The sequence below is a fragment of the Nematostella vectensis genome, chromosome 3 (genome assembly GCF_932526225.1).
Source record: "Nematostella vectensis chromosome 3, jaNemVect1.1, whole genome shotgun sequence".
Lineage (NCBI taxonomy): Eukaryota > Metazoa > Cnidaria > Anthozoa > Actiniaria > Edwardsiidae > Nematostella > Nematostella vectensis.
In genome coordinates, this window is record NC_064036.1 from 2,728,906 (window position 1) to 2,740,880 (window position 11,975).

The 11,975-nt window shown below is 41.5% G+C and overlaps 2 protein-coding genes across 2 annotated transcripts; both read left to right on the forward strand.

The window, feature by feature from the left end:
• Window positions 1-170: 170 nt before the first annotated feature.
• LOC5513847 (alpha-1B adrenergic receptor) lies at window positions 171-5,084 on the forward strand. Its single transcript, XM_032383408.2, has 3 exons — window positions 171-634; window positions 3,138-3,547; window positions 3,817-5,084. The coding sequence occupies exon 3, from the start codon at window positions 3,942-3,944 to the stop codon at window positions 5,067-5,069; it is 1,128 nt and encodes a 375-aa protein (XP_032239299.2). The 5' UTR covers window positions 171-634; window positions 3,138-3,547; window positions 3,817-3,941; the 3' UTR covers window positions 5,070-5,084.
• Window positions 5,085-5,334: 250 nt separating this feature from the next.
• Window positions 5,335-11,667, forward strand: LOC116619080 (putative ammonium transporter 3). The gene is made up of 4 exons (XM_032383407.2): window positions 5,335-6,570; window positions 8,323-8,850; window positions 9,607-9,772; window positions 10,336-11,667. Exons 1-4 carry the CDS (start codon window positions 6,420-6,422, stop codon window positions 11,087-11,089), a joined length of 1,599 nt encoding a protein of 532 aa, XP_032239298.2. The 5' UTR covers window positions 5,335-6,419; the 3' UTR covers window positions 11,090-11,667.
• Window positions 11,668-11,975: the final 308 nt, after the last annotated feature.

The following is an 11,975-nucleotide window of genomic DNA, read 5'->3' on the forward strand; positions in this document are numbered from 1 at the left end:
CCTCGACTCCTCGCAAGGTCACGTGCTATTTAAAGCATTATTTGTTGGCATTATTTGACTTCTTTTGCGCACTTTGTTTACGTGGGGAAAGCTGGGTGCTTTTTCGGCAACGAAAAGTCCACTCTTCTAAGACATCCGGTGACACCGTGCAAGAGGACATAACGATCACTTAAATACTATTTTATTACTAGCGCGCACTTTCGTCAAATGCTTTTTCATTAAGTGCACTCAAATGATTGCAGCGGCAAGGGATGGCCGATGATTTATGACCCCAGTCGACGTAAAACCTAACGTTTTTCAACGTTTTAAGTGGAAATCGCCGCCATCCCGTATCAGAAATCCGATCGGCAAAATGACGAGTCGTAGACAGACTTTAATTTAAACGTGAAATTTTATTCTTTAAGTGCGACACATTTGACGTTTGCTGGTTTACACGGGCCTCAGATAACGATATCACTAAATAATTTATTTGAATAGAAAATTCAATCAGCATAATGGCAAAAGAAACCGTGTTTTGGAGATAGGCGGAGTATAGAGGGAGATACGAGGCAGCTGCTGTTTCACCTGTAAAAAGTCACACAAACAAACCGAGCACAAAAAACTAACTGGATTGAACAGCGGCCCAGAAGTTAAGGTAATACCAAGTCCGAAACAAAAAAACATCATAATATATCTTTGGTATAAGAAAACGTAAGATCTATCGTTCTCTTTTGGCGGGAAAAGAAATAACACTACAGGCGAAATCGCAGTATAAATAGTATTTTTCAATGTGGGTAAACGTTTATTTTTATAGTAATAAATAACGAGATCAATTTTACATTCTCTACTTTCTATTTTAATTCGTCTAGTAAACATTTTAATATTTATACACTAAGTCGTGCAAGGGGAATTCTCTACGCGCGGATGTTCCTAACATTTTGAACTCTATCCTCCGTGTAGTAATGAAAACAGCGAAAATCAATTATTAAGGGAAGCATCTGTCATTGCAATAGAGGTATATAGAATTGTGCCATTTTAAGCGATTTTTATTCGTCAATTAATATCGAGGCAAAGTTTTTTTTCTGTTATTTCTCCGAGTTGAAAAACACGTTATCACGTCTCTTGTTTGATTTCGCATATCTGGCTCCCAAAGCCCCCCACGCGATAGTTGTGATAATGCCGAACGCACCAGCTTCTACCCCTTGCAAAGACGCATTTTGCTTTTAGTCCAAAGAAAGGAAAAAAAGTCAGTTTATCAGCTAGAGCGGACAGACTGACGAGATACAGCTAGCCACGCATGAGGTAATGGACCTCAAACTCTGCATAAACAAAAGACATTAGAAAGTCAATATGGATTAATTTTTTATACAACCACAAAACTTCAACTGCAAAAGTGTAATTAGGGCACTACACTGAGGGTGTAAATTGTGGTTTACAACAAACAAGGTTTTGTTGTCCTAACTGATAATGACTTTGGTAAAAACAGTCGCAATCCACGAATCTTTTAAAGAATAAAAGAGTCTTATTAATACCTCGCTCTTCAGACCCAACAGCTACTCAAGCGACCGCCGCATTAAAAGAGTTTGGCGTATCATGTCTTTACGAGGGACTTTTAGTATATTAGTGAGTGGAATTGTTTTATTCGTCGACACTACTTGAACTAGCTTTGAACTAAATACCACGAATCATTCAATACTGTTTTGATGCATATTCTGTAAAACAAAAACAATAGTAGATAAGATGGACCATCTTCTTCCTTTACCTGTCTTCAACCCTAATCGCTTGTCCTATGTGATCGAGTTGAGTCTATTTGTGCTCGGTTGTTTTTCGTGTCCTTTTCGGTACATTATTTGGCGGATTTCTTCTCGTCATCTTTTCACTTTCGTGTGCTCTGTTTTACGATGCTCAATGAGCTTGTATTTGGTAGCAATAAGTATGCCATAAGGCACATTTATTTTAATTTTATAGCGGTGAGAGTTTTATCTGACTATCGTGGAGACTGATTGCCAATTTTGGACTTTCAGGATAATAAAAATAAATAGTTCGTTGTTCCCAGTGCCACAAATAATGTGCCTGTTCAGCCAAAAGTAGCTGATGATGGCAGCTTTTTTCATATATAGATAAAATAAATTAAATTACTTTTGGGGAAAGAAAAAAAAAATAGTGTTGCACTCTAAGTGGAAGGCATTTTTTTCCGTGCGCACCCTAAAATTTCTGGGGAGCTATATCCCTGATGGCACTTTTTTTTGTTTCACTGTACATCGATTCTCGCTCGGCCGTGATGCTCCTGCTGAGAAATTGATTTGTCACTTTTTAAAATTCATAATGGCAATAAAAAATTAATTTGTTCCTAGTGCTTTCTATACAAGTACAGCTCACAACCCTACGCTCACGACTCAGCGCCTTTGCTTTCCTCGGCCATTCGTAAGAAGAAGAAAAACGAAGCAGACTATTCAAAGAAAACCTCTTAGACCACTTATAGCCATGACTCGCGCTGGCAAGCAGCTTTACGTCTAAGTAAACTGAAGTAAAACAAACTGAAGACTGAAAAGACGTCATAAATAAGACATTTTAGTTACCGCCCCTCGGGGGAAAAGTGCCTTTAGACGCTTTCAAGGTTTTAAGCGTTTTAAAAAACGGCTTTGTCACAAAACATGCTGCCGTTTGAGTTATTTAGTTGCTTCTCAACAGGATCAGAATGAATATTTCAACAAGATTGAACCAAACGATTCTCATGATAATCAATACAATATAATTAGTGACATCATATCTTGGTATTACGTGTTTTGTTTTAATTTTAATTTAAAAAAATATTTTTTTTTAAACATGCGGAAAAGATGGAGCAAATAGACGTGCTATTTGTAGATAAAACTAAAAATCATAAGCTAGATCACTCTGGTATGCAGTCAAATCCGACAACAAACTTCCATTGGGGATATTGCAAAGGCATTAATCAATCCCTTTTTGTTCTTACAGAGGTTGTTAGATTTCTATCAGAGAACTCCCTCCCCGTCCCCCTTCCCCCAGGAAAAAATAGGTCCACTTTTTCGGATTTCGCACCCCCCCCCCCCCCCCCCCCCCGCAAGAAAAATCCTTGGTACGGGCCTGTGTTATGTTAACGTAGGAGGGTGAATGACTTTTTTCTCATTTAATTACAGGTTATCAGCGTGTGGCCTTGAGGATTTGACAGCTCAGTTTGACAAGGACATCCCCATTGCACCTGCAGGGCCAACTCAATTAAAACATCATATTACGATTTTAACCCTTACCATTTCCATCTGCTACCTCACGCAAATGAAGCTCTGTCAGATCTTGAGAGGGTAGCCTGAGAAATAGTCTGAAATAGTCGCCTCAAGCGTGTTCTTAACACACTACAATTACCCGATAACAGAGTTCAAATCAAGGAGCTTGTAAATGTACATTCGAAGTGACAAACCTTTATTGCGACATTTCTTGGGTTCAAGGAGAGATGACTATCCGATAAAGAACAGATTAACTGTGGAATAGCCATCGCTTTTAAGAGGGTTCAAGTCAGGATCTTAACAAAAACATCATCATTATTATCATGGTATGTTCTTATCTTTGTTGCAGGTTCATATTATTTTCTTCGTCATCTTGTTAAACTAAAGCTATAAAACCTTATCTATTGTTCCTGTTGCAAAAAGCAGAGAATAGATTATTCATTAGAGCGTAAATCATCATTTTAGACTTAAATTGAAACATCCAAGAAAGAATTCAAGCTGGGTAGTTGATAATTCGTGAAAATATTAAAAGGAAAACTGGGAGTGCCTGCAAACAAACCACCCAATGATAACTTGATTGTGCTTTCGCCCCCAGGGAACACCTTGTGAGACGGTCTAACGACGTTTGAGACTCAATAACGCTATTCTGATATAGAAGTCCATTAGAGAGTTTTCCTGAGATCAAACAGAACCCTTCACAGAGGAGAATTTTACCGGAGAATGAGTAGTTTGACGGGATATGGAAACGTTTCTCTCACTGACGCTCCAGTAACACTGAATGCTACGGAGACAAACTATGGAAATATTTTCCTCAACGGCACTAATACTTCAGCAGCACTGAGCTCTATGGAAACAGTGTTATTTGCGTGTTTTTATTTTCTCATCTGTGTTTTTGCAACGTTTGGGAATCTGCTTGTTCTGGCGGCGATAGCTAGGAACCGCTGTCTTCAAACTCCCAGTAACTACCTCCTGGCGAACCTTGCAATCACGGATAGTTTACAAGGAATGATATCCATCCCCCTTCGCATCGCAGAATTGCTCTTGGCAACAAGCAATATCACCCTACTTTGCCAAATTTCCATCCCTATTTCTACCATCTTCGGCAGCACTTCCAACATTACCATTCTATTCATCAGTATTGAGCGTTTCGTGGCTATACTTTTCCCGTATTTCTATTACAGCGCTGTAACACCCAACACTATCTTTGTGACTATCGCTGGGGGCTGGACGTGCACTGTGATTCTTGGTCTTCTCCCTTCTCTAGGCTGGGGCGGAATTGTACCAGCAACTGAGCAAGCGTTGTGCAGATTTCCATCATTTTTAACTCGACAGTACATCACGACATTGTTCATCATAGTCCACTTTATTCCCATCACTACGGTAATATGCCTGTATGGGTTTATCTTACGCGCAAGCCTGAGGCATTCTCGGCGTATTCACGTGCAAGAACAATGCCTGCAAAAAGGCCTCTCCACGCCCCATGAGAGCACCTTCACCGAGAATTCTGCCATTTCAACGATGAACCAAGAAAAGAACGCAGCCATCAAACGGAGCTACAAGCAGCAGAAAGCGGCCAGAATGGTAGCGATACTTGTGGGGATGTTTATCGTTCTGGTGGTGCCAATCATTTTGATTGACTTAATTGAGATGGTTGGCGGCCCATCTGCCCCGTCCCCCGTGATCAAGATCACTATTTGCATGATCTATGCTAATCATTGCATCAACGTGTTCATCTATGCTGGCTGCAACAGGGACTACAAACGAGCATTCAAGGTGATCATCTCGAGTATTTTGAACTTCTTAAAAGGGTTACTTTGCAGAAAGCACTGCTTCCAAAATATCAAATAGTCAAAGTCAAAGACCTTACATTATTGTGTAAAATAACAATTAAGACAATCAACGGATGATGTCATGATTATGATGACATCAAAAGACATTGCTTTAAAGTAACCCAGTACAGGGGCGTATCCAGGATTTCAAAATGGGGCGTGGACAATGGCCGGATAGACGGCTTATAACTGATCCAGTGGTTCTTGGTAGGTCACATAGATCTAACAAAACTTCAAGCTGAATTGGATTTGTCGCTTCAGCAAAGTCAAGCAGGCTAAGGCACATGGACATTACCTCCCGTCCCTCGGACATTTATTTTCTTCAAACAAAGTGACTTTTCAATGTTTTTTTTTCTTACTCAAAGGGGGATGGATATCCACCCAATCACTCCCCCTGTACCCGCCCCTGCAGTAGAGTTATAGGAATGTCAAAAGTAAATTCCGGCTAAACTTTGCTTAGAGTAACACAGGGTTTTTTTTTTTCAGTCGAGAAAGGCGGGAGTTGAGGGAATAAGAGACCTTCCTACCCCACCTTTAGCTACTCACTTGTTTCTAGTCAAAGACCCTGCAACGTATTCTTACGTGTAATAGCGACATAAAATATCAAACAATTTTGCGATATTTTGCACAACACATTTGCTTCAAGGATACAAGTTACTGTGACTTGTAATAGCAATTATATAGCTATAATTTGTAGTTTTATGAAATACATAATAAACAAGGGAGACCTGTCGTGTATATGGGGTCCAGGGGCATGGGCCCCGGGTTACCTGACATTTCCAAGTCTGTAAAAAGAATAGAACGATTATATCTAACTTCATTTTGAATTTTGTATATTTTTTTACTACCACCTTTTTATTCAATGCCTGATACTGCGTGACTGTTGTCAATTAGGCGATTAGCACACGTTACTTAACTGGGCTTGAAGAAAGTGAAACAAATATTCTACTATCATCACAAAATCACAAAAATTATGAATCGCACGCAGTATCGGCAAATGGTGTGGAAAGAGGGCCTTTTTAAATAGCTTTTATATGTAGCTTGTGTATAATGCAGTAAACTCAGTCTTCGGATTGTGCTGATATCCCATGTATTACTTAATAGCCAATCCGTTGGATGCGAGAATCACCAAGACAGGGCTATTGTTAAGTTCTAATAATAATATTCAAATAGAAATTCATAATGAATGCATATATGACACAAAGCTCATTTTCACCCAACTTCTTATTAAGGCAAAACGAGTTCCGCTTCTGTCAATATTATCCAACCTCATCGATAGTATGGCAAAAACACATTCGAGTCTCGACTCCTGAATGATCCTTGGCTTTGAAACAGCCGTCTTCAAATGGACACTAGTAGCTGAGTCTCAATGAATTTCACAAATGCGACAGCTTCTTCTACGACGCAAGCAACACTTCGTGAAAGCCGTGTGATGCAAGGGCCTGGTGATGCTGTATGGATCTTGACAAGCGCTTTCATCATTTTCACTATGATCTCCGGATTCGGACTGGTCGAGTCGGGTATGTAAATCGAGAGTTGAACCATCTCAAGTCTGTGACATTTGCCAGTTGTTAAACACCAGATATACATCCTAGTTACTACAATACTGTCAATTATGTAGAACAACGTTTGCGACTACTGAGACAACTCACTGAAAAGCGTTTTTTACTCCTGTAACAGATCGCCTATAGTTATTCTTTATGCTGCATTGAAAAACAGCTGAATTTTTTTTTAATCAATTGGCACTTCTTTGTATATTTTAGGTGAGACAGTGTTTTCCCATGAAAAGCAAAACGCGAATTTCCATCGAAGCCGTCAATTTTTTAAAATTCTGGAAATGTTTGCGTAGCGAAAAGCATTTCGGTTAAAGTCAAAGCTGTAGATTTTCATCCGCCAAACAAACTTCGTGGAAGATGAAATTTCGTGGTAAACAAAAAATGTCCTCAGAAAAAAAAAACATTTCAACGAATACCTTGAAAAGCCTCCTCTTTAAGAAGCGCAAATATCTTCTTTTTAATAAAATAAAACCAAGTATCCTCCTAGTCACATATGAAGCCCTCGACAGGTGGACGAGGGTGGCATAGAGCAGGCACATGCATAATATGTCGCCATGGAAACGCCAAACAGCAACATGGACTAGCGGGTGAACCTATAAGGAATCAATTTAGAACTAAGATAGATGGCTAAAAAATAGCAGTCATGCGTTTTCTTATTAATACATCGAGCCCCTTGGTAAAATTTGCGCAACGGGTTCTTGTCGGGTTATATATTCTTAAAGTTTTTGATTTGCGTTTTGAAATATTATGTCAAAAAAACAATTATCCGGATAAGTCAACGCTTTCTTTTCTAATCTGCATTTAAACTGCGCTTGAATGGCAAGATTCATAGGGTTTTTTTTTATTGACGTGTTTATAACAATATTCTGAAAAACTGACCGATCACCAAACCCCTTGGGGGTCAATCATCATTTATCTTTTCTCGCCCGCGTCGTATCGTGGATCACGTAGCAAGTAATATCTTAATGATTTTCAAGGATGAATAAAAAAACGCAACTATACTTGTGAGCAGCCCTTTACGCTATCGAAAACAGTTCTACCGTGACAAAGTATAACAACCAACAAAACAGGTTGAACAAGAAGAGTTTTTAGTATTTGAGGAAGGTTCGAGCTACTGAGGATACTAGCTCGAACATCCAGCGTACTTTACGGGCGTCCCCAAAGGTCACCCCATACACCCGCAAAGTACACTGGACGAGCATATACTTAGGGTAAAAATACCACATTATAACAGCATATAACTGAATTCGACGCCCTTGCACAAAGAGCCAAAATTACTCAAACTATCCAGGGCTTTTATATAAATGTTAAATATCAGCACTTTCTACACGCATTAAACAAAATGTTTGCCAGATTCTTGTGCGGTTTGTGCATAAAATAAACCTAATAAAAATGTTTTATACGCTGGTTATTACTTATTCTGCTCAACAAGAGTTGGTTGCGTGAAAGACGGAGAAGCCCAGCTTAGTTAGCCGAGCTAGAACAGGCGAGCCTAGTTGCGCAAAAAAAGGCGATAGCGAGCAGACTTTTGGAGCCGAGCTTGCGAGTTCCCATTTCCTTGCTCTCCACAATCTCACTTTTTTTGGCGGAGCGCTACGTCCAATAGAACGGCTTTTTCGGGAGTTTTTCTGGGGCGCTTTTCGATAACCCGCAGCCAAGATATTACTCTATATTGATTTGTTGCTAAGAACTGAAAGGAACTATGTATGTTTCCAGGAATGGTTTCGCGGAAAAACGAAGCCAACATCATGGTGAAGAACGCTCTGGACGTCATCTTTGGCGGACTGGGGTTCTGGATGTTTGGCTTCGCGTTCACCTTCGGAAAAGACCCGAAGCACACCAATGCCTTTTCTGGATTCGGCCGATTCTTCACCGACGCCGACGAAAACGACATGGGCGAAATCTTTTCCCTATATCTTTTCCAAGCGTCGTTTGCAACAACTGCAACCACCATCGTGTCTGGGGCAGTGGCCGAGCGAATGAACCTCAAGGCATACACGGTGTTCGCTTTTACTAACACCTTGACCTATTGTTTCCCGGCGCACTGGGTGTGGGGTGAAAAAGGGTGGCTGAAAGATATGGGTGTGGTTGACATGGGGGGTGCCAGCCCCGTGCATCTTGTGGGAGGGGTCGCGGGTCTTGTCGCAACTTTGATGTTGAAGCCGCGGTCTGGTAGATTTAGTGGACGCAAGAATAAAGACGAATGGAAACATGACATGGCTTCTCCTACTAATGTGCTACTAGGTAAAGTATGAGAACACCAGTAACTAAAAGTATAGAGAAATATCGTCTCAGTATCAATCACTTTCTTACAGACCCAATTCCATTGGCGGCTCTTTCGCTTGTGGCTTGGGGTGAACAATAATGTATTTAGGAAAGAGTTCCAGGACTGGATCCTCCCTCCTCAACATTTTCAAAATTTATAAGGAAATGACCAGTAGGAGCGAGTCTGTACCTCCAGTATTTTCTTAATCTTTCTGTATCGTGCCCCCCCTCTCCCATGCTCTGCTATATATAAACTGTGATCCACCATCAAGGTAATGTTCATGCTCTGTGTGCAAGGAATGTTCATGCCCCCCCCCTCTCTCCCATGCTCTGCTATATATAAACTGTGACCCACCATCAAGGTCATGTTTGTGCTCTGTGTGCAAGGAATGTTCATGCCCCCCCCTCTCTCCCATGCTCTGCTATATATAAACTGTGATCCACCATCAAGGTAATGTTTGTGCTCTGTGTGCAAGGAATGTTCATGCCCCCCCCCCCTCTCCCATGCTCTGCTATATATAAACTGTGACCCACCATCAAGGTCATGTTTGTGCTCTGTGTGCAAGGAACCCCCCCCCCCCCCTCTCCCATGCTCTGCTATATATAAACTGTGATCCACCATCAAGGTCATGTTTGTGCTCTGTGTGCAAGGAACCCCCCCCCCCCCTCTCCCATGCTCTGCTATATATAAACTGTGACCCACCATCAAGGTCATGTTTGTGCTCTGTGTGCAAGGAATGTTCATGCTGTGGTGGGGTTGGCTCGGCTTCAACTGCGGCAGCACATTTGGGGTCAGCGGTGGCAAGTGGAAACTAGCGTCTCGGTCAGCGGTATGCACGCTGAATGCCTCGTGTGGGGGCGGGGTGTTTGCCACTCTCTACAGCTACATTATTTTGAAAAAGTACGTTTAGTATATAGTACGAAAATATTGTATGTAAAATATTCTATCATGCTATCCCAAGTGCAATCATGCATAACCGCTACTGTTTAACCTAGTAGAACAATGACCATATAACCAGTTCGTTTACTAACACGCAGTGGCGGACGTTTGTGGATCAGAATGGTTTATAAGTATATGTAAATGTGCCTGGCGCGCAAACAGATGTTTGCGCGCCAGGCACATTTACACCCCTCCCTCCCCAGCCCCTTATTCAATGGTAGACCTTCTGTCTTCTAGCCTGCGGACTTACTTCTACCCATAACTCATCATAGTCCGTAAGCAGAATGGCAGCTGGGATAGAATACTTTTAAAACCTACGCTTGAAACCATTAACTATTTACTTATTTGGGGAGGCGCTTATTCGAGCAATTACGTTAAGCGGAAAATCGCAGTTGAAAGAAGTGTGTAGGTTTTATCTAACTACAGTGTTTGAGTTCAGCATGGTCTGGTTTCTTGGTGTGGACTTTCTCAGGAGGTGAAATATCTCAGGAGCTCCCTTAATTCTTCTTTTCTCTTTTTTAAAGGCTTGACATCCCTCTCTTCATGTCTGGTATACTAGGGAGTCTGGTAAGCATCACGGCCATCTGCGGCGTAGTGCGGCCTGGAGAAAGCCTGCTCATTGGCTTCATCGGCGCTGCCATCGCTATATGTGGCTGGCGTCTACTAGAGCGCTACTGCATCGACGATCCCGTGGGGGCCATCCCGATACACGCGGGTGGATCCATATGGGGTATGATCGCAGTCGGGATGTTTGTCGAGATAGACAGACTTGAGAACACCTTTTCCAATACTTACGGTGCGTTCAAAGGCGGACACGTAAAGATCCTTGGAATCCAGCTTCTCGCCTGTGTTGTGATTTCTGCATGGACTGTGGTTACGGTGGCTTTGCAGTTTAAAGTAATTGACTTGGTGTTTGGATTGCGACTGACTCTGCGTGAGGAGTTGCTTGGCGCCGATGCCCACGAACACGGCATTACACAGCAGATCCCTCGGCTTATCAAACTCACAAAGTTCACCAAGAATAAAGTGACGGCGGCGTTGAGGTTCAGAGCAGGGCGTGTTGCACCAGATGATAAGGAATCCGATAAACCGAAAACTGGTCACAAAGGACCCATACGAGACTCTGCTGGAAAACTGATCTCACGAAGGGACGAAACTGAGGAGGAAGAGACCCAGGCTGAGATCGAGAAACAACTGCAACCACAAGAGAGAAGACCCAGAAGTAAGAAAAATGGAAGAAGACCAACTGTTAAGATTATAATAACACCAGCAGACTGAGAAACAAGACTCGCACATGCGAAATGAATTGGAAATGAGCAACCAACATTATGAAAACATATGATAACGACAGCACACTGAGAAACATGACGTAAAAATCGAAAGAAAGAGGAAATGAGCAACCAACTGAAAACATTATGATAACGACAGCAGACTGAAAATTAGATAATTCAGACTGTCAGGTTATTTCAAATGGCATTTTTCAAGTTACAAAGATAAGGACAGGCCAATGATTACACTTTGATATCCTGTGTCCGTCACTGAAGGAATCTACATTCCCGATTATATCCTCCCTGCTTTGTAAATACTATCACATAAGTTGTATCATACTGTAAATACGTATCTCCTTTATTCTTCTTTCTACATTTTTGAAGCATACAGTTTGAATGAAAGTATTTACAGGTTTACAGTTTCATGGCAGTATTATTTAGTAAAAAAAATTACGACGCATATTCTAGCAAGGCGCCCAGCATGTTGAGTATATAACTCGTTTCTTAGCCGAGTCCTTGGGAATATATTTATAAATAAACAAACACCCGTTTGTATACGTAAAAATAAACCTACGACATGATGATGAAGGATTTGGAAAAGGACTAAGGAGGAACCCCTTGGAGAGATCTCAATGCTATACTCCGACATACGACAGCGCTACACCCTTACCCCTAATATCACACCAACCTGCATTCATCAAAATCCATGGGCGATGACACAAGGCATCTACCCCTTCCCTTTCACAGGGCCACACCCTAACCCACACTCCCTACCTACATCACCATCCATGGCTGAGAACACATTGCACCTACCCTTTCCTTATAACGGGACCGCGCCCTAACCCCCACTTCCTACCTACATCACCATCCTTGGCTGAGAACACATTGCATCTACC

What these genes read in the sequence shown, in the direction of transcription:
- LOC5513847 (XM_032383408.2), top strand. Translation starts at nt 3,942, where the DNA reads ATGAGTAGTTTGACGGGATATGGAAACGTTTCTCTCACTGACGCTCCA.
- LOC116619080 (XM_032383407.2), top strand. Translation starts at nt 6,420, where the DNA reads ATGAATTTCACAAATGCGACAGCTTCTTCTACGACGCAAGCAACACTT. An exon ending in ATTCGGACTGGTCGAGTCGG is followed by an intron (nt 6,571 to 8,322) that starts GTATGTAAATCG and finishes GTATGTTTCCAG; the next exon opens with GAATGGTTTCGCGGAAAAAC. An exon ending in AGCTACATTATTTTGAAAAA is followed by an intron (nt 9,773 to 10,335) that starts GTACGTTTAGTA and finishes TCTTTTTTAAAG; the next exon opens with GCTTGACATCCCTCTCTTCA.